The following is a 27,334-nucleotide window of genomic DNA, read 5'->3' as shown; positions in this document are numbered from 1 at the left end:
ACTTATTTGTAGATACATAAACTCTCAAGGACTTCAGGAAGAATTACTCGATATACTGCCACTTACAGGACAAACTCATGGAGAAGACATTGAATATGCTGTTATCACTTGCTTGAAAAGTAAGGGTATTAATATTAACAAAATAATATCTATTGTGACCGATGGCGTGCTGAGCATGAAAGGTACAAAAAACGTTTTGTTTCTTTATTTAAAAAACAAATTTTGCATGACGTGTTTTCCTTTCACTGCATATTCTATCAAGAGATACTTTGTGCACAAACTTTTCCAAATTAGATAACAGTAGTGATGGATTTGGTTGTAGAAATTGTTAACAAAATAATGGCAATACTGCTACATCATCGGAAATTTTGTGAACTTCTTCATCATCATCATCATCAAATTCCTGCCATGTACCCTCAAGGGGTGTACAGGATATGACAGTACTACATGAAAAAATTACATCATTACTAACTTCCTATCTACAATTTTCCTCCAAATCAGTCTGTTACTTGTCAAGACTCCAACATTATCAGATCTTATATTTCTATCGTCTAAGGCACTTTGTACCGTATCAATCCACCTATATCTTGGTCTTCCTCTGGGTCGTTTTCCTGCCAACCTGGCAGAGAACACTTGTTTTGCTAATCTTTCCTCTCCCATTCTATTTAAGTGACCATACCATCTGAGATTAGCTCTGCTAACGCATTCCTGGATGCTGACAATGTCAAGTTCTTTCCTAATATCCTCATTTTTAATATGATATTGCCATTGATGCCATCTGTTCACGCCTCTAATCTTTCTCAGGACTCTCATATCTGCGGTCTCTAGTCTTTGGTCAAGTGTTTTACTTCTGACCCAGCTCTCAGATCCATAAGTTAAAATTGGTTTGAACACAGTCTTGTATACAGCTAATTTAGTGTTCCGACTAATTTCTTTCTTATTCCATATGAATTTATTCAATTGACTTCCCACGATACCAGCTTTGCTGATTCTGCTGTCTATTTCTATATTTAGTTTACCATCTTCAGTAAAAATTGTGCCTAAGTAGCTGAAATGTTTTACTTGTTCCACAGGTTCTCCATTCACAACACAGTTGACATTTTCAATGATTCTGCCTATTTTCATTGTCTTTGTCTTTTTATTGCTGACCTTCATACCATATCTATTACAACAGCTATTCAATTTAGTCAGAGAATCTTGCAGACTTGTAGTGGATTTATTTAGAAGTATAACATCATCCGCATAAAGCAAAGAGCTGACATTAACATCTCCAATTTTGATATCAGGTTTAATACCACTTTCCTTCATAATGTGATCCATATAGATAATGAATAACAGAGGGGATAATGTACATCCTTGTCTCACACCAGATTTAACATTAAACCATCTTCCTGTACTTCCTTCAATTCTAACTGCTGACTCACAACTCAAATAAAGACTAAGTATTGCTTGATATAATGCCCCATTGACACCATATAACTGCAGCATATTGAATAGATTCTCTCTTGGCACCTTGTCATATGCCTTTTCCAAATCGACAAAACTTAAATACAGATCTTTGTTATATTCCCATGCTTTCTCGACTATTTGTCGTAAAGTGAAGATCTGATCCTGACAGCCTCTATTTGGCCTGAATCCAGCTTGTTCTTCACCAAGCTTTTCTTCCACAATTCTTCTCAACCGTTTCTCAAGTATACTTGCATAGATCTTGCCAGGAACACTCAGTAGGGAAATACCTCTGTAATTCTCACATTCAGTTTTATTTCCCTTTTTATATATGGGTACTATGAGAGCTCTACTCCAATCATCGGGAATTCGTCCCTCTGTCCAGGCTTTCTGAACTATGCAGTGCAACCACTGTAAGACTCTTATACCACCATACTTCAGCATTTCTGGTCGAATATCATCTACTCCTGCTGCCTTTCCACATTTCAAGCCTTTGATGGCTTTTTCTACTTCAAGTATAGATATGTATTCCTGACTGCATGCCTGGTCAGTGTTTTTTATCACTGTGCTGTCATCACTGCTTGTTTCATTTAGCAGTTTTTCAAAGTAATTACTCCATACTTCAAGGATATCTTTTTCTACTGTTTTCATTTCACCTTTATCATCTCTAATTCCTTTTACAGCACTCTTTCCTCCATTCCTAAGCTTCTTCAACAACCTCCAGAATATTTTGCCACCTTCTTGATATTTATTTTCTATATTCTTGCCAAAGTCCTCCCATGACTTTTGTTTAGCTAGTTTTACACACTGTTTAGCTTTCTTACATTTGTCTCTGTATTCTGTAAGAGTAAAAGCTGACTTATTTGCCAGGAACTTTTGATATGCTTTCTTCTTTTCCTTCACTGCCTCTTTAACTTCCTGTGTCCACCAGGGAGTTCTGATTTTTTTATCTTTGCACACAACCTCACCACATGCCTCTCTGGCAGAATCAATCAATGTTTCCTTCAGAGTTTGCCACTGAATCTCCAAGGTTTGATTCCTGTTCTCAAACTCTTTCATTTTCTTTTCAATAATATTTCTGTATTTTAGTCTACAGTTTACATCTGAGAGCTGCTCAACTTTTATTCGCTTTAAAACTTTCTTACATGTTATTCTTTTCAATATGAAATTCAATTTTATCCTGCTCAAGACTAAATAGTGATCACTTCCAATTTCAAATCCTCTGTACACTCTGGTGTCCTGCACCAGGGAGAAAAGATCACTATCAACAATAACATAGTCAATGAGACTTTTCTTATTCCTAGCCTCTTCTCTCCATGTGAATTTGTGCACATTTTTATGTTGGAACATGGTGTTAGTAATAACCAGTCCATGTCCTGAGCAGAAATCCAACAGATATTTGCCATTATTATTAGCTTTGCTCTTTTCTCCAAATTTTCCCAAAATATTTTTGTATGTCTCACAATCATTTCCTACTCTGCAATTTAGATCCCCAACAAGGACCAACTTTTCATTTTTTTTTGTGTCAGTTGCTTTTTCTAAAGCCTCAAAAAATTCCTCCACTTCTACCTTAGTAGAACCTTCTGTGGGACCATAGGCACAAATAAGTCTCATTGTCCAGTTCCCCATTCTCATATTTGCCCACATTACTCTACTTGAGACTGACTGCCATTCAAGAAGATTAGCCTCGTATTTTGTGTTGAATACTATGGCTACTCCTTCTTTTCCTTGATTGTTATTGCCTGAATATAACATTTTGTATTTATTGCTCAGAAAGATCTCACCAGTTTTGGTCTTTTTTGTTTCAGAACTTTTTTGTTTGTGAACTTCTTAAAGAAATCAATTGCAAATATTCCGATCTTCTTTTGCATAACAGAATAAGATGGCTTTCCAGAGGTGCAGTGTTGATGCGATTTGCCACCTGCCTTGGAGAGGTTAAGTTGTTTCTAAGACAAAAGGACCTTGAATATACACAGTTAGAAGATACTCATTGGTTACAAAAATTCTACTTTATGGTGGATATGACTTCCCATTTAAACGCACTAAATAAGAAACTACAGGGAAAGGGAAATACAGCAGTTTTGCTTTTAGAAGTGATTTCGTTTGAACAAAAATTACATTTGCCTGCGATAGACTTAGAGAAAGGCACATTATTACATTTTCCTACGTTGAAGAAATATCAACAAGAACAAGCTGATAATTCCATAAATTTAACCTTTTTCAAAGAAATTGTGGTGATCTGAATTTAATGGGAGATTTGAGGAGTTTAGACAAGAACAAGGCAATTATATCATTTTTATTGTGACCACTTGAAATTAATCCTGCCGAATTAAATTTTTCACCTTTTGCTGGAATTGATGAGGCTGCATTTCAACTTAAGTTAGAGGACCTGAAAACCAAGGATTTGTGGAATTCAAAATTTAGAAATCTTAAAGCTGACCTGAAGGAGTTGGAAAGACAAAAATCTACCCTTGCAATACAACACAAATGGTCTGAAATAGAAGATCAGATTGTATTTGAATTGTATTAAAAAGCAAGATCAGATTGTATTTGACACGTGGAATTGTTTACCAGATACATTCAGTTAAAAACATATACGCATTTGGATTTCTATCGATTTTCGGATCGACATATTTGTGTGAGCAAATATTTTCTAATATGAATTTTATTAAAAGTAAGTTGAGAAACCAACTAAACAACGTGAGTCTTTCATCATGTTTGAAAATGAAAATTATGGCGTATTCACTGCATATTGAGAAACTATCTGAAGAAGTTCAACAGCAAAAGTTGCACACAGAAGACATTTTAAATATAAAAAAAATTAAAGAAATAAGTATGTTATTTTAATTTCATGTGACATGTCACCCCTGTGTTTTACAAGTATGATAACGTGTTATTGTAAAAAAAAAAAAAAAAAAAAAAAAAACGTGTGGATCCCTAATTTTTTTTTAACACATATAATTTTAAAAATGGCTCTTCACTCCAAAAAGGTTGCTGACCCCTGGACTAACTTATCTAAATAAAAATATTTTATGACTAAAATATATTCAGTAACAACAAGGAAATTTATTAAAATATGGCATTAAAATATGAAAAATACCTACTGGTTTTGTGCATCTAAAAAATAACTCATGGCTTCATGAGGGTTTAATAAGCATCAAAAATATATAAATAGATAACAAAGTTGACTAACCACCACTGAAAAATTGTTACAAGAAGAATAAATAAATTTATGCTAATAAATAACTTGAAACTGCATGTCATGCATTAGCTGTCTGCAGTTAACGACAGAAGGTGATTGTTGGTTTGTTGGTGAAGTTGAAGTCTCTGATGTTAAAAGATTTAATAAGTGATTTCCATATATCATTTAATATCAATTCTTGGTTTTTATTCAGTGATGCATATGGATGGATGATTGTACCTAATTCCTTTCAGAAATCCGGAATAAAAGTTTTCTTCTACATAAGGCATGGTTGAAACATTCCAGTCATCTGCATGACTAGTATCATAAGTCTGGTTGGCTAGACCAGATCTATCTTTTCTTTAATGCTTGACATCTGCAACATGTTCCTTCTCTCTCACCTCAAATCCATGGCTTGTCTATCATATGCAGACTAAACCACAAGACTATGGAATTCTATATACCCTTGGGTATTTGTAGAAAGGTGTGTTATCTTTAGCAGATCTCAGGAGGCTGAAACAGTTTGAATTAGTCTAAAAGTTACTCTGATGTGATATTTGAAAACAGATGCTATTTTAATCAATAGACTGCCAATATATGGAATTACGATTGAGTCTCTATATTGAATATTCTGATTATTGGGAGTGGTAGAGTTCAATAATAAAATTCTGTCAACTTTTTTTTGGGGGGGGGGGGGGAATAGTCTTTGAGAACAAAAAATTTGAGAGTCTGAAGTTCTGTCTTGAGTTGATCATCATTTTGTATAATAGAATCAACTCAATTCTTTAGGGAGTGGATAAGGCATAATTTTGATGTATAAACCAACACATATGGAACATTAGGTGTATCATAGGTTTACAATACACCTCAAAAGTAGCTTTTTAGCAATGAAAACATGAAGAAAAGGGAGTTTCTTCATTTTTTTTTTCTTTTCATCTTTTCCAAGCTGTAATGTAAATTTGACTGCGGGTATGTAAGAGTCACAAGTTGCAGATTTGAGAGGTCCTATTTCCAAATAATAAAAATATCATCAACATATCACCACCAAACCATTGTTTTTAGACTTGTTTCTGCTAGGAAAGTTTTCTCTAGAATGGAATTGAATGTTATTCAATTAAGTTTCTTGGGGCTTGAAAAAAGGTCTCCAATAAGATGTTGGTTTTGTCTTTCATCCAACCTTATATTTACTAGTTGTTGGTTAATCCCACATTCAAACTTAAAGAAAATTTTTATTATACTGCGCCACTCTATGTTTGAAATCACACAGTTATTGTGAAGGAATCAAGCATCAAATAGTACAACAGCAACGTGAACTTACTACAGGCCGAAATTTTCTTACTTATACATAGGGTTTCCTGCAAGATTCATATTTTAATGAGCTGTGCAATGAAACTGAAATTAGGCAAACACAAGAATCAAGTTAAACAAGATATTTAATTCTCTCACAAAATCATTTTTACATAAGAAACAAGAACTCTATTAAGATCAATACAATTAGATAATAATTTATGCATTCTATAAAGTATTTAGATTCTACTCAGCTGAGTGCATCATTTACTGCTAGAACATATATATAAGGCTTTCACAATTCTCATCCGTTAGGATTTCAACTTAGTTTTACCTTAAACAACAACAATATTCAGCAAAACACTTAAAAAGTAATTCTTGTTAGTTCTCATAGAATAATCACAAACTTCAATTTTATCAAACACTTAGCTTCCATCATCAATATCTATGTAAAATAGTTCTTAAAAGGCTCAGTCTTGCATTTACATATATATTGTGAGATAACACATTCAAACACGAACTAATTCTTCAATGAAGTTTCTCACATTGGTTTCACAAGGGAAATGTTTTATAATATCACTCATTCAAGCTTGACTAGCTGGCTCCAGCAACACGAAATTTGACCACGTTCTCCGGACACAAGCAACACGTTAGTTATAGAATAGATATTCTTACCGGTATGATCATCATAGCTTGTACATTATGGAAAACTCCTACAGCACTTCTAGGCACTCGATGATCTTCTTCTATAGGCAACACAAAACTTATAGTATCCCTGAGTTCAATAACATATTTGTTAAGGCCAGAAAATGTATTTTCTTGCTCATAATAACTTATCTTATGATAAATCTCGATAATATTATTATCCTTTCACTCTGGTAAGTTCCTTTATAAGGTGACAGGAAACTATAAATAAATATGAGTTCGAAGTAAGATTCATTAAAATCGGAACAAGTTTCCAAATCTTTGTTACATCGTACGATCCCAGGTTAGATCACATCTCACGACCTTCCCACACTCTCCAATTTCCTTCTGGTTCCTTCTTCTTATATCTCATAAATCTTCTCTCTCTTTCCCACCCAAACTTGTTTTTTTTTCGCTCTTTCAGTTTACAACGAAATTCCCATGTGATCATTGTACAGTTCCCAACGCTAAGGCACGCGCTATCTCAAAATAACTTAGTTTTCTGACAGTAGCCAATCAAATCACATTAGCATAGTCCCTTAGATATACTTTCACTTTCAGTAACAACAAATAAAATGCATATATTACAGTTCGCTTAGGATACATTTAAAAGTTAATATAAAGAATTTATATAAGATAAATAACTAAAAAAAATTACAATTATTATTTCAATGAACAAATAACAGTAAGTGTTTAAATTACAATTTACTTAGGAGCATACTTAGCTCAGGAAATGCAATCCATGTTAAATCGTGAACGAAGTATTAATATTCAACTTAAATTCTTCATTCACAATTTAACAAAGGTTTTTAAGGAACATTAATAAATATGAATAATATGTCAAGACTAGCAAGGATGGTATGTGTAAACCTGATAGCTTCTGCACAAAATGGGATGAATTTTTGATAAGAGTCAGATGACCTTATATGATATCTTAATAGGCCAACTAGATTTTTAGATAAAGCATAAGTTGGGGAGCTGATGCCATCTATGATCGGTTGTGGAGGAATATCAGGTTTAGGAGACCCGTAAAGTCATGGAGGAATAGGATGCAGTGATTAAAGTCTTCCCAATAATTCTGGAAGTCAGTTTGGGACACTTTTAAATAAATAATTTGTATTTTTGTGAGTTTTCCAGATGCCATCTGTGATTGGTTGCACACGAATGTCAGGTTTGTGTATTTTAGGAGACTTGTGAAGCCATAGAGGAATGGGATGCAACAACTTGAGCTTTCACAATAATTTTGGATGCAAGTTCAGGATATTTTAAGCAAATCATTTGTTTTTTCATGAATTGTCCATGTAGGGTCATAATCTAGAATTGGAGGTGGAATAGTCAGAAAGCAAACTTATAATATTTCCATTATAATCTTCTGTATTTAAAACTACTGTTGTATTCCCTTTATCAGTTCTCAAGATTATAATGTTTCTATTCTTTCTAAGTGATAGTGGAGCTTTCCTTTCTGTAATGTAGATATTAGATCTTAGAATTAATGGAGAAAGGAAAAAAAAACAGCAGATTTTATTTAGTCTTGATAATATTGGCAATATCCAGTGAGAAGATACAAACTCTCTTTTCTACACACTATACAAATAATGAACTTTTGGAGTATAACTCAGAATTACAGTGTAGTTAAAACCCTTTTTTTTAAGGATAGATTCCTCTGAACATGTTAGGCAGTGGGTTGGAGGCTATTTAGATGTGCAAAATTAGTTGGTGTATTTTTCATATTTTAACAATGAACACCCCTTGGGGATACATATCAGGAAATTGATGATAATGATGATGATGATAAATTTCCTTGTTACTGACTTACTTATCTTTATTTGATAAGCCATGATTAAGAGTCTTCATATCCTAGACAGGATTTGAACTGAAGTCTTTTTATCCAAAGGGCTTTATTGCAACTGACTGAGCTACAAAGGTTCTTGGGTGATACAGTAAGGCTTCAGAATTCTCTTTGAAAATGTTCATATTTAAAATGTCAGTAATGTCTTGTCTTGTGCAACTCCATGTTGCACAAGGCCTGACTTGTAGAATTTCTTCTATCAGATGTAGTTTTGGTGTTTTTTCTTCTTCGAATTTCTTCTCAATTAAATGTCTAGATTATCCAAAATATGTAAGCATTCGCAAGGCTTACATATTTTGGATAATCCCCTTGAACCTATAGGAAGAACAATGGTCAAAGTTTAACCTTAGTAGGTAGTAATAAATTGGAAAATTTGTTAATGGGAAAGATAGTAGGCATGAAGTTCTATTTTCTTAGGATTCTTCCAATTGGTTCAGGGATGTCAGTAATATTGAGGATTGGAAACCTGTATTTAGTATTAGAGTTACAAGGACTCAGATTGTATGTATCTGTGCTGGATCTTCCATTATGCAACTAAAACTATTTAGTTACATAGTGAAGAATGTGAAGAATCCTGTTGAACATATCAGCAAGTGAAAGGTAATTTTCATTTTTTTTAAACACCATTCTATCATTTTAGTAATAGGATAGGTAACAGAACATTACAGCAGTTCCTATTACTGTTTCTAATATCACATACTTTGAAATCAATTGCTGTTAATCTACCTTTTGAACTCTTGAATAGATAACAGCCTACCAATGATGGGCTATTATTTCAGATTCTGTATTCACAATTATATATATATAGGGGGTAGCTATATACAAGGTGGTTTCCCTTTGCCTTCCTTGCTGTACTATATCCCATGATTGTAGCCTGTGTGTTCATGGGGCCAGTTTGCCTGCTTGCAGGATGAAAACCCTGCTGTCCATGCCCAAGACTTCCTACCCACAAAAGGATTTTTTGTAAGGGTGGGTTAAGGTTTTTTATTTTTTTAATTAATTTTATATATATATATATATTTGTATGTTTTATATGTTTTACACAGTCCAGAAACACTACTCTAAAAACCAAACATGGAACTTTGTCAACTTTCTTCATATACAGAGTGATCAAAATTGAAGTATCCCTGTTTAAGGCCTTATAAAGTGCCACCTATTGATCTAAATACTGCAAAACTCTGCAAAAATACATTGTGAGCCATGCTGCTGCAATATCTGAAGGGGGAAAAAAATGTTGGAGGTTTTGTAAACACACAATACGTGGAATTTGCATATCACGCAATTTGGTAAGTTCCAAGAGAAAGTAAAAAAATGGACACAGGATTTTTCCCTTCATTCTTGTTGTTCAGTGATGGCACTAACCTTGCAACAATGTGCTTTGCTCATGAAGCTGTAATATCTAAACAGTTGCAATGTCATTGCAGCACTCTGCAAATTTCATCACCTGTACAAATGTCAATGAGGTCTGAGGTCTGCTATCTCCATGTACTGTGTGACAAATGATTAGTCATTTTGAAGAAACAGGATTGTTAGGAGTTAAACTTGCCGTAGGTTGCAAATCAGTTAGTTCACAACAAGTGAATGAAGTTGCTACTGCTGAAGTTGTGGAGCAGGCCATGAATAACAGCATTGGTTCTTGCAGTGCACGTGCAGTATCAAGATGCATGGGTGTGCCTTACAACTGTCTAGAAAATTCTACAGGGAAAATTCTTTGAAAATTTACCACAATTGAGTGAATAGCCACATTTGCCAGGTATGGGCTATGATAATGATGATGATGATGATGATAAATTTCCTTGTTACTGACTTACTTATCTATGAAAACCTGTATGCATTCCAACAAATTCCTTTGTATTCACCTAAAGTTGCTGTCTGGTGTGGTTTTACAGCTTTGTTTATCATTAGATCATTCTTCTTTACCAGTCAGGCCTTTAACCTGCTCAGTTACTGCCAAGAGGTATTGTGATATGTAAACAATTTTGTTGTGCCACAGCAACACCTGTGCATGGATTCAGTCATTTTCATTCAGGATGGGATCCGTCCACACATTAGTTAATCTACAGGAGATTCTTCAAGAACATTTCACAGAAGCTAGAGTGATCAACCATGCATTTCCCATTGCATGGCTGCCTCATTCACCTGATCTGACCCCTATGACTTCTGGCTATGGGATTTCTCAAAGACAGGGTTTGTTGGACTCATCCTCATAACATGCCAGCACTGAAAGACAGAGCATAATGAAGCATGTTTGCAACATCAGTCCTGAATTGCTGTGTTTTGCTGTTGAACACACTGTTTAAAGGATGAAGTTTGTGGCATACTGGGAAGGACAGCATGTTTAACTGTACAGCCCATGAATGCATAAAGGAAGTGAATAAAAATGTGTTATTTATGTTTGTGTTGCTTTTCTCCTTATATACACAGAAAAATTACTACATGTACATTCAATGTCATACAGTGCCCTTGGTAGTGAATTTTGGAACTACCTTTTTTTTTTTTTTTCTCAGAGATATCACTTCTGCAACTGCACAGTGTATTCCTGCAAAGTTTTGTAACATTTGAATCACTGGATGCTCCACAAGTCCTTGAACAGGGATACTTTAATTTTGATCACCCTGTGTATTGTTATAAGAGAGAGATAATGTGAAAGCTGCAAGTGAGCAGTAAATAAGTTATGTAAAGTAGGCAAGTAATCTGGTGAAGAAGCTATTTTTGGTAGTGTGAACGATATAAGTGATATGAATGTAGTGAAAGTTAGGAATAGTGAATGTGGTTCAGTGGTAGTGAATGACACAGAAAAGAGTAGTAAGACAGAGGAAGACACGAAAGATGTTAGAATTTTAGCAAGACGAAACAGATGATAAAGTAGCTAGTATGAAAATATGAACACAAGCGAGGATATTAGAATAGAATTGGAGGAATGAATCAAGTCATGGCATTTAGAGAAGAGATTAAGTTGCAGTATAAAAATGTAAGACATGATAATTAATAAATAACATAAAATGGATTTAACTTGCATATATATTTTTATTAGTATCAAATGCTATCATATTCAGTTCACTCAAGAGCAAACTGGATATGTTCCACGTCGTATGATTGAGCGCACATCAATAGGTAGTCCTCTTTCTCTCACATAAGCTAACTACTTCATGGAATGATTTGAACAGTGGTTACTGAATCTCATCCTCCTTAAATGCCCTCATGGTACAGATATGTTGATGATGTTTTTGTAGTTTGCCATGGGTCACATACAGGTACTAAAGAGTTTTTCAGTATGATCAACACTTTTCACCATTGTATCTAGTTCACTCTTTAGTTAGAAGAGAACAACTAGATTGCCTTTTTAGATCTCCTGTTGCTTCATCAATTAGATGGTAACATGTTAGATGGTAGGCCTTCACTTCTCAGTATTCAGAAAGAAAACACATACTGGACTATACATTCATCCTCTTTCACACCATCCTAATTATCAGAAATTTGCACCTTAATGGTGCAAATTTCTGACAATTATGGTGACAGTTATGATGGTGGAGAGCAGCATTTCATTGGTCCCAAGAAATAAATCAGATCAAGTCCACTTTCCTTACTAATGACTTCACCGAATCATATGTTAACAAGATAATTAATAATTATAGAATTTCCTTGTCATCTGCCTCTCATTGTAATAGTGACATAGAGGTGGTCCATCATATCACCATTTGTTATGTTAAAGGCATCTCAGAAGGTATAGAGAAACTACTTGGATTTGTTAACCTATAAATTTCCTTCTGTCCTATCAACAAGATATCCACTTTTCTAGGCTCAGCTAAAGATAAACTTTCACCTTTAGAGTGTATCAAATTCCTTTCCAGTGTGAATTATTGTATTTTGGTCAAACAGGTAGATCTGCAGCTGTGCATCATGATGAGCATTTAGACTGTGTTAGCTTCCAATCAGGAACTTAACATAGTCTAAATGTTAATAGTCCGTGCAGTTAGCCTAGTGGCTGTATGCTTTGCAACCATATGCCTTGGGAAGGGGTGTCCTAGGTTCGATTCCCGTCAGAGACGTGAGGAGCTGAAGGATCTTCCTCAGATATAGCCAAGTTAGCCGGTCTTGGGCGTGGACAGTAAGGTTTTTTCCCCCAGTCCTGGGGTTTTTCATCCCGCAAACAGGCAAACTGGACCCGTGAACATACAGGATACAGCCACAGGACATATAGATGAAGACAGAAGAGGAGATGGGCACATCTGTCTTAATTCACTGCCCATTAGACATTCATGGCTTAGCCATGAATGACCCAACAGTCCATTAAGGACTATGGGAGAGATATATAGATAGAAATGTTAACATAATTAAGAGCAATCAGGACTTGCAGAGCACACTTTCACCACCAGACACCAAGTTCTTTGGAACAAAATTAAGGTTCTCTTGGAATGTTTATACAAAGAGGATTGTGAGACCTTGCTGCATCAATCAAAAATCTAAATAGAAATGGTGGACTTGAATTATCCCACTTATGGGAAATAGTTCTTCACAATTCCGAAATTTATTTATTTATTTATTTTAAAATCTTGTTAAAGTTATTTTACTAGGATCTTAATACAATTAGATCATGATACTCTACATCATGTACATGCAGTTCACATGTTTCATTGTTGACTACACCCTTGATAATAAATTTATTTATTTATTTATTTTAAAATCTTGTTAAAGTTATTTTACCAGAATCTTAATACAATTAGATCATGATACCCTACATCATGTACATGCAGTTCACATGTTTCATTGTTGACTATACTAGTTTCTGTTCTTGTTTAATTTGAAAGTCATACTGAAGATACCCTTGATACTAGGGCAAAAATTTCATACTAATAAAAATATATATGTAAGTTAAATCTCTTTAATATTATTTATTAATAGAGAAGAGATTGCTGTTGGAGGTAAGAAGGAAGATAACATTGGTAGAGAAGTCAAAGATGAATGATTACAGTGGATTGGTGGAAAGTAATGTAACTATATGGGAGACTCTGTGGTGAAAGGAGTGAAAATGGAACATGTGTTGAAAGTAAGTTTAAGAGTTGCAATAATTAAGAAGTAGAAAGAGCAGACTGGGGCTTTGGAGAAGAGAGTAAGTGTAGATGAATTGACTGTGCTGGTATGAACAGATAAATCATGAGCAATTTTGAATGAGGTAGTGTGGGATTTGTGAGTATTGTTACAGTGAAGTGGAAGAGTATAAGAGGGAGAAGGGTGTTGCCAAAATATTATATTAGGGAGCTGAGGAGAAGAGCAATGATTATGAATGGCATGATAGCTAGAATGTGCAGGAAGAGAAGACTCGAGTATGTTGATTGATTATACTTGAAAGTAGGAGAGAGAGAGAGAGAGAGAGGTTTGCTGCATGTGGTCTGCATTTTAGTGACAGCGGCATAAGGTTGGGGTAGATTGTTGATGATAGGCAAGTGTGGCCAGTCAGGGAGACAAAAACTAGATAGTGGGACTATGAGCATATGATGTCAACATTGATATAAAATAAATGACAAAAGACTCAAATGATAGAGTTAAGAATTATGCTGAGGAAAGGGAGGAGGATCACGGGAAAGCTACTATACTTATAAACCAAGGCAAGGAGTGTTAGGAATAAGGGTGAAGACTGTGTGATCTTGACAGTTAGTCAGTTCACAAATTTTTGGATGATGTACTCATAGAAATAGAATATGATGGATATAGCATTTTTTGAAAAAGACAGAAAAGATAAAGGAGGAAGTGGGTATTACTGATTATCTCTGAAGAGTTGTGCCCCCCTCCATGTTGAAGAATTTGAAGAAAGTAGTAGTGATAATGGCTTTGAGGCCATTTGGTGTGAGGTTGAGCTAAGCATGAATTTTAGAAATTTAGTAGGGTGTTGCTACAAGCCAGGAAATGTTTCATAGGTGAGATTGGTGAATGATGGGGAGGGGAGGGGGGGAAGTAACAACGAGTGACTTTAATTATGGAAGCATTAATTAGAAGCAGGAAATAATGTGTGGGAATAAGGAGATTGACTTGGGGACAACCACCTTATGCAACACATGGAATATGAGTGTTGGATTTAATAATGTCTCATATGGTGATAATAGATATCACCATTATGCCACCAATACTGGAAAGTGATTATGTGGTTTTGAGATGGAAGGTGGCTAGGTAGATACAAGCTTCATGGAACGAAAGAGATGTGTGGAATTACAGAGCAGGGGACTATGATAAATTAAGGAAATGGATTGGTGACATGCCATGGCTTAATCAGTGATCAATTAAAGCAGAGAAAAATCAGTGCCTGGGACTTGGTCCGAAATTGGTTACTTATAGCAATGTCAGATTGTATTCCTAAGCTTAGGGAGATAAGCAGGGATGAAATGGATGAATCATGGTATTAAGGTAAGGGACCGGTATTATGTAAAGGTTACCCAGAAAATTGCCATATAATGCAAAGAACTCTGACATATATGGATAAGGAGGTAAAGATTTTACTGTATAAGATACCAATCAGACCACATTATGATTTCTGTGCACAGATCTAGTCATCTGGTTATATGGGTGATAAGGAAACATTGGAGAGGCAAATTACTAAGACCATCTCAGGACTTTGGAATGTTTAAGAGAATGTGGTCAACAGAGCTTGATATGATTAAAATATGGTGAGAAGAGCTTATCAGATAGATATTTGAGAGTTATTGAACAGGGTAATGGGAGAATGAGAGATAATTTTCAGAAAATGTACACAGTCATGTAAGTAAGGAATTCATTTCTATAAAATTATGGAGACTATAACCGTGTTAAGAATAATTGCTCTAATTTCCCAATGTTTCGACCTTCATATTAAGGTCATTATTTCATTTCAAACAGCTACATTACATTTCCTGACCTCTAGTGGAAGAAAAAAAAAATCTACATCAATGCTATATCCCATTTATAATATAAAACAAACATGACAAAGAAAAAAGAAAAAAATCTACATCAAAGCTATTTCCTATTTATAACAGTTTATAAATAGGATATAGCTTTGATGTAAGATTTTATTACTAGAAATCAGGCCAGTAGAATAATGGTTGATCAAATTATTTTCACTTTGGCATACTGTTTGAAATGTAATATAGCTTGTTTCTGTGTGTATAAAAAAAATCAGCTAATGCCTTTTTATTCCCACATATGGAGTAGGTGAGGTCATTTTTAGCCCTATCTAACTTTTGGAGACTGAGTGGGCAGTTCAATCTCCACTGGTAGCCAATCAGAGATTGCTGGCACAAGGCTATTACTAATTAATTGGTATGCAGTGAAGAAAGCGGCTAGCAAGTGCCACCATCTCGTGGTCCCTAACCCTAACACGATATTTTTAATGTCTGAAAATAGTGTGGGGTTGACGGCCGATTTTCTTGAGTTTACGGGATGAAAAACCTGCTTGCCTGTGCCAGAGATCGACTAACTCGGGAACCGGTCAAGAAAAGGCTTTAGAAAATATTCCTCTAATTGGCGACTAGATTCGAACTCCAAGTCATTGTCATGCGGTCAAGTGCCATAGAGTGCAAACACTACTCCAGATGATGACCTTAATATGAAGGTCTAAATGTCAGGAAATTAAAGTAATTATTCTTAACACAGTTGTAGTCTCCATAATTTTATAGAAATGAATGCTGATCACCATGTAACATTAAAGAAAAGGTAAATAAAGAAGTGAAAAGGAAATTTTTTGCACAGTGAATGGTGAACAAGTGGTGAGTGCTCAGCTGAATATCATCAAGGGAAGATACAATAGTTATTGTCCGTGAATGTTCAATCTCCCATAATGAGTCTTTGAATTCCATGAAGGCTTGGAAGTAATACTAATATTTTTTGATTATACAGAAGTACAGTCAAATCTAATGATATACTTTTGACCTTATATATTATATGGTGACATGGATATACATATGTTTCAATCAGTTGAGTTTTCCATGATGTGAATATTGCTATTCCATTGCTATTTATCAGGTGAGAACCATGTTCAACATAATCAGAAAAAGAACTACTTAATGACTAGTTTACATCTTGTCATCTTATTACATCTTATCCTGTACATCCTCGTATTAAATTACAAAATTAAAAAAAAAGGGGGGGGGGTATTAACACGTTGACTGCCATATGCAACAAGTGTGCCTCACACAAAAACTTTCCGCTAGCAGCATGTGATACGTATCAGTTTCACAGGTTAATTTGTTATTATTCACAGTGCCCTGTGAAGATGGAAAAAAAAAATTAGTATCATGGCACTTAACATGTTAAACAGAGAGATTTCTAAATTAGTACTTATACAACAAATGTACTTAAACCAGATCAGTCTGATTTCTACTTATGCATTGTGTTGTATTTCTACAGTAACCTATAACCCCCCACTCCCTTTCATTTCAGAAAATGATAGTGATATTAATAAGTGATGAATTATTATGCATGGTTTATTTTCCCATTATTTTTATTATTAAATTATGGGAACCTAAGTTTCTTTTAGGAAAACACAGTATTATTTTTTAAATGTGCATACTGAGAAAAAAAAAAAAAGAGAAGGAAAGATGGATTCCCCCCCCTTCCCTCCTTGCTTGACCATTTTTGGCCATCTTTCCTATTAGAAAGAGAGAAGAAAAAGAAGAATAGAGTATTTACTAGGTTATCTAATGAAAACTTTTTATTTCTCTAATTTGGTAATTCTATCAACTATTCCACATTAAGGCTTTTTAAAGTTTATTTAAAATAATCATCTTGCATTTTTGTACAAGAATTAACTCTCCTTTTTTCTTTAATTTTAGTTCATACAAAATCGTTTTTCTGATATCAATTTCTTTTATAGATGATGGCAGACATAATGTTTCACAAAACTGATTTAGAGTCAGCCATGTTTCATTTTCAGCAGCTATTGGACAGAAAGCCAGGTGATTATACTTTATCATTAGCATTTAATCATGTAACAAGAACACTTCCCCCCTACCCTTATTATAATGAGCACTTTTAGTCAGTTTCACATTTTTGTAAATAATACATTACCAGTTTACATGTTTATGTTCAAAGTTTGATTATGAATCAGAGATTTACAGTTCTGCAAGGGAGAGCATGCTCCAGTGGTTGGACCCTATCTCTCATCAGGGTTTCCAAATAGCTACTGGTGCTTTTTGCACATCACCCATTCAAAGTCTTTATGTTGAGTCAGGTGAACCCCCCCTCCCCTCTATCACTCAGACAAATACATTTGTCTCTTAATTATGCCCTAAAAGTAAAGTCCCTTCCCGATCTTCCTACATGGGCTAGTCTTTTTTCTCTATGTTGGGAGATCCAGTATTTCACACATTAGAGTGCCATGTGCTTTTGGTATGCAAGTTGAAGAGAATATGGAAGCTGTTGGCATGAATGTTGACAATATTACCTGCACTAAACAAAACAGCATTCCTCCTGGCAGGCATGCACCCCCCCCCCCCATCCTGTAACGTCTCACTTTGTGACCTACAGAAGTCTCATACACCACATCTGTCTACCTTCAACTGTTTAATGCATATAGAGCAGTGCACTATGATTTCTTTTCCATCTATACTGATGGTTCAAGATCAGAGATTTCTAATGGCTCTGCTGCTGTGTTTCATAACATTTCTGTCTCCAACCAGATCCCACCTGATTGCAGTAATTTCTCTATGTTGGGAGATCCAGTATTTCACACATCAGAGTGCCATTTGTGCTTTTAGTATGCACATTGAAGAGAGATGGAAGCTGTTGGCATGAATGTTGACAATATTACCTGCACCAAACAAAACAACATTCCTCCGTGGCAGGCATGCACCCCCCCCCCATCCTGTAACGTCTCACTTTGTGACCTACAGAAGTCTCATACACCATCATCTGTCTGCCTTCAACTGTTCAATGCATATAGAGCAGTGCACTATGATTTCTTTTCCAAACAGTAATACAAGGTTTAGGATTTAGGGCCACAAGATGGCAGCAGTTGTTGGCTGTACTCGCTCACCTGAAAAGCTTTGATTTATTGATAATTTGGACTCACTCTTAGTAAATTCTTGAAGAATGGAGACTAGCTGCACACTAGTTTTCGAATAGTGAGCTAGGGCTAATGGAGCTCTGCCTACTCCCTTCAGGAATACAAGGAGAATTTGGCATAAATACAAAATAATTATTGCATATTATGAAAATATGATTATGCTAAATTTCATAATATAAAATTTCGCATTTTCTTCTTTTAAAAAATTTATTCTTAGAAATTTTTATAACATAAACAGACAAAGCACTATCTTCTAAAAACTGGGTATTTCCCTTTTGAGACTATTATGTCTGCAAAGTGACTTCAAAGTCCTCTCTAGAGGACAGGATGCAAAACATTTTAGATCCATCTCCTGGATGTGATACATGTATGTAGATGCATATAAAAATTTAAAAAGTTTGGAAATAATTAACATTGGACACACTTTCATTTAATAGTAATCATAACAAAGAATCTTGAAGACTGTTCTTACAGTTTTTGCTTTAGTTATACAGTTAAAATTTTATTTAGCTAACATGCATGCTTTTTTCTTTTAATTGTTACTGTAGACTATTATAGAGCTTTAGCAAGGTTTATTGAATCTGTCAGACGATTGGGCAAGCTGAGTGAAGTTCCTCAGTATCTCCAGAAAGCTGAAGAATATTCATCACGATCTGTTTTAGAACCTGGCTACAATTATTGCAAAGGACTTTATGAATGGTACAGAATTAATTTTTTAATTAACGATTGATAATTCAGAGTTAAGCTAAAGAAAGACAGAAGAGAGAATGACTGGAGAGAAAGCAGAGAAAGATTTATATAATCCAGTTTTAATTTTTGCATAATAAAATTAATATGAGATATAAAACTAGATTAAGATAACAATCATATTGTGTAATGCACATAGGAAATGAAACCACCCTGGTAAAATAATTGTTTAACTGGTTCTTTGTATTATATTGGTGGAAGTTTTTTTCCCCACTTAGTTAGGCTATAATAAATTTAGTTTAATCCTTTATCCAAGTGTAAGCAAACAAAGTTTACACCTGAAGTATCTTCAGGATAGAAGCAACTTGTGGTAAAGGTGGACTAAGCTCTCATCACTTGTCTTAGTATCTCCCATAATGCAAAGCACATCTCCATCTGTGGACATGTATAATGCTATGCATTAAGGGAAGGGCCACTACCCAGACCGGTTATGAAGAATAGGCACAGTTGATATGATAAATTATACAAATCTTTCAATGCTTATATTAGCATCAGATTATAGCTTATGTATATCACTAGATGTCAACTAAGCAAATCACATAGTTTGGAATGGTTAATAAGGATACAAAAAAGAATGCTTTTCATTTTTGAAATTATGGATTCTACAACCGTGTTAAAATAACTCTTTTTATTATCCCGACATTTCATTCTTAATATCAAGATCATCATCTGGAGCATACATAAATATACAAGACACGCTGCATTACATTTCAAACCGTAAGCTAGAGAAACAGTGATTTGATCCCATGCTACCCACTGGCATAACCTCTAGTGAAAAAAAAAAAATAAATAAATAAAAAATAATTACATCAAGCTAGATTTAATTTATGATTACACGAATAAACATTCTTGCTTACTTGATGGTTTTTCCTTCCAGTAACAGTGATGCCCTATTTCTATTATTACAATTGTTATTTTTGATTTAAAAATAAATAAATAAATAAATAACAATTGTAATAATAGAAATAGGACATCACTGTTGGAGAGCAGATATGCTAACCACTTGATTTAGTGGTTAGCATATTTAACCAGGCCAGCAAAGCCAGCAAACTGATTCAACCAAGGAAGACATGTGGAAAAATTGTCAACAAAGATAGAAAAATTAGAACCTCATGGTGGACTGAAGAAGTTAAAAAGTCAGTCCTGGAAAAGAAGAAATCATATTGAAAGTTCCTGACAAGTAATTAAAAGGTGCATTCAAGAGATTGCTGAGAAAAAAAAAAGTAAGAAAGCTAAGCTGTATGTAAAAGTAACTAAAAAAAGTCATGGGAAGACATTGGTAAGAATATAAAAGATAAATATCAGGAAGGTAACAAGAAATTCTGAAGCCACTAAAAAAAAAAAAGGTTTGAAATGGAGGTAAGAGTAACATAAAAGGAATCAGAGATGATAAACATGATATAAAATATGAAGATAAATATATTTTAGACCTTGAACAATTGTTAAATGAGATTAAAAAAAAAAAGTGACACAAAATATTTAAGAGAATGCATTCAGTAGTACATATTATCAGTACTTGAGATAGGGAAAAAACTAACAGAAACCTGAAATGTAAAAGACATTCTGTCATAGATGATATTCAACCTGAAATATGGAGGTATAAAAATTTTTCATTGGCCACACTGCATAATTCAGGTTCAGAAGGTATAATTCTGGATGATTGGAATAGAGCTATCAATAATGCCCATCTCTAAAAGGGGTTCAGATCACATTTTTACTTTAAGGCAAATAATCAAGAAATATAGCATAAATATAACAAATGGGAATATAGCACGTCTGTATTTAAATTTTGTAAGTCAGGAAGCATGTGTTAAGATGCTAAGAGAAAAGTTGTTCAAAATGCAATACTTCAATTATGTGGTGTAAATGGAACATTGTACACCCTTGGTTTAAGTTGTATCAGCAAGCAAGCATCAGGTAAGAAAAGAATGTTTTATTATGTAAAATCAGGTGTAAGACAAGGATGCACATGTCCATTCTATTTATCATTTATATGGATTGCATTATGAAGGAAAGTGGCATTAAACCTGATATAAAAATCAAAAATATTCAACTTAGCACTTGTTATTATGAAGATGATGTATTCCTAAATAAATCTCATACAAGTCTTTGGGGCTATTTAACTAAATTGAATACTTGTGAAAATAACAAATTAATTATGAAAATCAGCAAGAAAAAAGCAAGACACTAACAAAAGGCAGGAGCATGGAAAGAATCAACTGTATTTAAATAAAAATTACTACACTGTAATATTTATGTTAGAATTTTAATTGCATAAAATTTTTGCCCAAATATCAAGAGCAAGATGTAACATGAAAGCATTTCAGCCACATATGAATTAAGTAGGATAGCATGGTCCAAACTGCTCTAAAGCTTTATGCCCTCTCCAATTAAAAAATTAATTGGAGAGGGCATGAAGAAGTATAATTTTCCATAAAGGGAGTGACTTAAGCTCATCAGACCATTTAGATTGGGATGAGATTACATGTTTCACAACTTTAATTGTACAACTGCTCTAGGATTTTAATCTTTTTTAAGTAAATCCTATATTTGAAAGAGATTATATGCTCAGCATGTCTAGATTGTTCTGGCTCATGGAATCTAATATTCCATGATGAGCAACATGATGTTTAACATGATGAACATGGACCCTATCACGACAACCCTCGTAGATTGTATGGTTCCCCAAAATCTGTAAAGCAGATGTTCCATTACAAACTGTTATCGATTGCATAGGATTCACCTTGTTACAAAATTGCAAATTATCTCTCTAATTTACTAACATCCTCCACAGGTAAATCCATGTCCTTTATCAAAAACAATTTTCATTTTAAAGAAAAAAAAATCTCAGAAATTTGTCTTAACTCAAATGACTTCTTAATCAACCTTGATATTGTGCCTTTCTTTAAATTTTCTGTTGGATGAAACATTATTATTATTATTATTACACTCTCCATGGAGTCGACAATCTCATCTTGGGAGGTTCATTCAACTGACAACATATTTATCATACAGAATCTTAAAGTCCTTATTACTCCTTGCATTTTTTGCAATTCACAAAAAATCTACTCCTCACTTTTACATAATTTCCAAGAATGACCTCTGTTCTTCCCCTCTCACCTTCTACTCTTTTTATAATTCCCTCTTGATTAATCTGATAAAATCCTCTCACTAACTTAAACATTTCTATCATATCACCTCTATTCCTCCTATCCACCAAAATCTGCAATCCACATCTCTTCAACCTCTCTTCATAGCCAGCATTCCAACTGATATTGTCTTAGTCACTCATCTCTGGACCCTCTCCAATGTCTCCACATCACATTGAAAACTGGGTCTGAGCACATTAGTCCAAGTGTGGTCTGACCAGTTCCTTATACAGTGGCACAACCACTTCCTTATCCTTGCATGTTAGAGTACTTCTTATCATAGCAGCACTATGATGTGCAACCTTGCAACACTAGCAATATGCCCTCTAAACTTCAGTCTACTGTCAAACCGTCACTCCCATATCTCTAATCTCATCCACTTCCTGCAGTACGGCACCATCAATATAGTACAGAGCCATATATTTCTGCACTCTAAAATGCAACACCTTGCACTTATTAATATTAAAACTACAACCCCACTCTTTTGCTCAAGTAAAAATCTTCAGGAAGATCTGAATAGTATATTCAGATCTTCCTGAAGGAATTCAGCATCAGCAGTACTACTTATAATTCTTGCCAACTTTGCATTATCAGCAAATAACTGAAGATCCCCAGTTAGTCCACATGATATATCGTTTACAAACATGTTAAACAGCATGGGCCCAAGAACAGAATCCTGGGGCATGCCACTGGTTACCCTTCTTTTTTGAGACACTGCTTTATTATACACAACCTGCTGGTGTCATTCAGAGAGCCAACCTCTGATTCATCTAACCAATATACTATCTATTCCTATCCTCTGCAGCTTGTACACCAACTTATCATGTGGTAATCTATCAAATGCTTTTGCAAAGTCTAAGAATATCACTAGATATGATTCTCCCTTATCTAACACACTCATCACCTTATCATAAAATGCAAGTAAATTATTAAAACAGGACCTACCCTTTACAAAACCATGCTGACCATCATCATAAAGAATACTATGTCCATCAACCCAATTCTGTATTAGGGTTACTTTGATAAGACTTTTCCAAATATACCATTTGTCCCTTCAGTTTTATCACATGTAGGCTGCTTTTCAGAACAGATTTTAACAAGAAAAACAGCAGATACCACCATGGGTAGGTAGTTCTTTTTCTCCTTCTCTTGCAAATTGCTTTATGGAATGGTTTAAATAATGACTTCTCATTAACATTCTAGGCCCTCTGTATAGTATGGATACGTGGATGATATCTTTGCAGTTTGACAAGGTTTCCTATATAAACATCTTCAAGACTTTCTCAAAGATTGATGCATTTCTTTCCTAAATCTGCTTCTGTTTCATCAACCAGATGAACGTCTTCAATTTTGGATTTTCTTTAGAAAGAAAATCCACATCAGACTTTATAGCCATACTTGGTTACACCACCATCCCGCGAAAAATCAGGTGCCGTTAAATCTTTTATTTATTGAGCTTGCTCACTATGCTGTGCTGAAGCATTACTAACACATGAAATACATTTTATCAGAATCATCCTCTTATCTAATGGCTTCATTGAATCTTTTGTAAACAAGGTCATTAACAATGACCTTGTTTACAAAAGGAGTTTCAGTGTTGTCACTCTTCCAAGAAGTTGTCAACCTTATTGCCATCCCATATTGGAGGTGTCCCATAATGACTCTTCAAATTGTTCCAAATCAATTAGTCTTAGAGTAGTTTTCCATCCAATTAATAAACTTCCCTCCTTTCTAATCTCTGCAAAGGAAAATCTTCCCACTTTAGTCCCATTGTCTATTAAAATTCTCTGCACCTATTATCTATCATACATCTGCCAAACCTTCATATCTACAGCTGTCCTCATGAGGAATATCTATGACATATTAAATTTCTCAAGCCAGAACAGTCTGTACTTGATGAAAGTGCCATCTCCTCCAAATACAGACTTTGGAAAAAAACAATAGTCCTACATAAATGTTGTTTCCTTATGGAGTGGTTGTACAAAAAAAAAGCTTTGAATGCTACATCACTTCAGTGTGAATAGATCTGACTTCTGTTATCTGCTTTATGGGAAATTGTTCTTCTACACAGTTCATCCTAGTTCTTCAAAAAAAAATAAAATAAAAATATTTTTATATGTCTTAAATGTTTTAAAAACATATATAAAAAATGATTAGAACTTTAGAGCAGTTTAGACTGTGCTATTCTGTGCACATTAGTTCACAGAAAATACTCCACTGACAATTCATTACTGACAGTTCATTATGGAAAAATTCATCACAGAGCATATTCTTTGCAGGGAAAATTTATAGTGTATTTCTGTATTATTTATTTAATTACATTTTATTTAAATTTTTTAATAATATTTTTATTCTATAATAAAGTGAAATTAATATTTTGTATTTTACTGATCAGTGAGTTCTTTCATTTTTGTTTATTTCTTAAAGCATTAATTTTTTTTTCTTACTTAGGTACTACAGACTCTGTAGATGAGATATTAATATTTTACAAAAGTATGATTGGGGGGGGAATGGGAGCACCAGATTTAAGAAGGGTTATTTATTTTTGTAGCCTTTCATTATTTTTTTGCACACTTAAGATACTCATCCAGAGGCGATTTTTTTTTTTTTTACTGAACTAATTCAGAAGATGGGGTGCTTTCAATTATATGATCCCCTTGTATTTTGGAAGTGACTTCACCTTTACTGCATAGTAAAGATATTTTGAAGGGGCTGTTATTGTTTTACAGGGAGAATGTAAAACTATATATGCACCTCTGAGTAATGATATTTAAGAAAGTGATGGTGAAATTATATTAAATCCTTTCATGGTATAAATCAGCTTAAGGCAAAATTCCCATCTGCAACTGAAACACTAATATTCACTCTATTTCCCTATACTAGTATTTTAAGAAATGAAGAAATTTTAAAATTGATATTTGATAATATTTGTCTTCTTGACTGAAAAAAAAAATTATAGGTGTATCCTCCCAAAGTGAAATATATAGTTGATTAATTATCCTGTGAAGAGTTCAAAAATAAACTGTAATCAGAAATATCTACAGTCAGAATTGTTGGCTAAATAGTTGGAATAGTTGGCCTGGTTTCAGGCAAGTGGTTAACATGCCCACTCTACAAACACATAGTTGATCTTGATCAATTCACACAGGAGAATTAACTATGTATTTCACAAAGGAAGCATGTGTACATTTTTTTTCCAGTCAAGAAGAGAAATATTATTGAATAGCAATTTAAAAATTTCTTTGTTTCATAAAGTACTAGTATTGGGAAATAAGATGAATATTAGTGTTTCAGTCACAGCGCAGATGGGAATTTTGCCATAAGCTGATTTACACCATTAAAGGATTTATGTAATTTCACTGCCACTTTCTTTAATGTGATTACTCAGAGGTGCATATATAAAATCTCTTTACTATGCAGAAAAAGTGAAGTCACTTCCAAAATACATGGGAATCCTATAATTGAAAGCACTTCATCTTCTGAATTAGTTAAGTAAAAGAAAAAAAAAATACATCTTGATGTAATTTTGAGTGTCTTAGGTGTGCAGAAAAATAGTGAAAGGTTACAAAAGTAAATAAACATTCTTAAATTAGGTACTCTTCTAACCACCCCTCCATCACATTTTTGTAAAATATTAATATCCCATTACAGAGTGTTGTGTCCTGAATAAGCTGTGAAATGTTTATTACAAAATATTCAGGTCACAACTTTAATATAACTATAGGCAGAGAATATGGAACGTTGGCAATTGAAAAATGTAAGCAGTTTACAAGTGCAAAACTATTAAAATTTAGGAAATGTATAAAATTGTATAAAGAGCCTTTATATGTAATCTGTATTAAGAGTGGGCCAGACATAGAGATCCGTGTAAGCTCGAAAATCCACTTAAGAAAACCAGTCTCTTGTACAAAAATAGCAAAGCCTAAGTCAGGGTTCAAGGGTCACTTTTACCGTCCTGTAAAATGAATAAGAAAGGAGGGAAGGAAGTATCTGGAAAGAGAAATCTAAGCGTTTTCCTGGAAAGGAAAGCGGGCACATGCACGATTTAAAATAGAGGGAGCTAGGGAGGTCAACGTCAGCTCACGTGACCGCGTTGGCGCATGTGACGAAGATCAAGATTTGCCGCGAGAAAAAAGTTGAATAAAAAGGTCAAGCGTCCGACACTCGCTCTCTTTTTTTGGTTCCAGTTTCCAGGGTCCGGACGTGGGCCGAGTCCCACTCCTACGGAGGGCCAGGAGGCCTTCGGAGGTATGAGCTCTGTCGCAGCGTACCTAAGGGGGCTAGCTATTTCCTTGGACTGGGAAAGCTATGCTTTGTCGTGCGACTAAAGAGTCTCAGAGATGCCGTCCGTTATGTCGCAGCGTACCTATTTCCTTGGATTAGGAAGGCTATGCTTTTTCGTGCGACGGAGGAACTAAATTGAAGCCGTCCATTCTAGGCGACATTACCGTGCCACCTCCCAGTTTTCCCACTGAAATTCTGCTCGCACAGATCTACGGAAGATACCCTCTAAAGCGAATTTATTTGAAGGCCTTGATGACTAGACAAGGCTGGGACAAGTCTCAAGAATTCAAGGACAGAAATGGTAATGTAGATTTTTGAAATACTAATTCCAGTTGTAGAAGAGAGTGAATTTCCTGTGTGAACATTTATATTGGACTGAACTTAAAGGACTGTAAGGGTAACCTACAACTAGGTATATGTCCGAAATGGTGTTAAGAATTGTTTGCCCACGAGGCTGAATAGAGATAAGATTATGTTAAACTAAAAGTGTAATTGTGCTGATGTGTTCACTGATGGCCACGTGTATCCGAATGGCTTAATGATAACCTATGAATTTTACTTTATGATTGTATTTAAGGTTATTGTGATTTAATATGTGTGATTAGTACAAATTAACTAGAAGAGAGTAAATATCCTGTGTGAACATTTATTGGACTGAACTTAAAAGACTGTAAGAG

The 27,334-nt window shown here is 34.5% G+C and overlaps 1 protein-coding gene across 2 annotated transcripts in view; it reads left to right on the top strand.

Annotated features, from left to right (window-relative positions):
* The window catches only part of LOC150098870 (tetratricopeptide repeat protein 21B-like), a 388,504-nt gene that overhangs the window by 243,703 nt on the left and 117,467 nt on the right, over positions 1-27,334 (top strand). For both annotated transcript variants that reach the window (XM_090404953.1, XM_090404951.1), the window contains exons 27-28: positions 17,287-17,368; positions 19,026-19,176. In XM_090404953.1, coding sequence (XP_090261079.1) covers positions 17,287-17,368; positions 19,026-19,176 — 233 coding nt within the window. The remainder of the gene's footprint in view (positions 1-17,286; positions 17,369-19,025; positions 19,177-27,334) is intronic.

This window comes from Typopeltis vanoorti, chromosome 15 (assembly GCF_054136105.1).
Source record: "Typopeltis vanoorti isolate ZY-2024b chromosome 15, IOZ_Tvanoo_1.0, whole genome shotgun sequence".
In the NCBI taxonomy this organism is placed as follows: Eukaryota; Metazoa; Arthropoda; class Arachnida; order Uropygi; family Thelyphonidae; genus Typopeltis; species Typopeltis vanoorti.
Note: the sequence above shows the minus strand (reverse complement) of the source record. Positions and strands in the feature narration are given on the sequence as shown.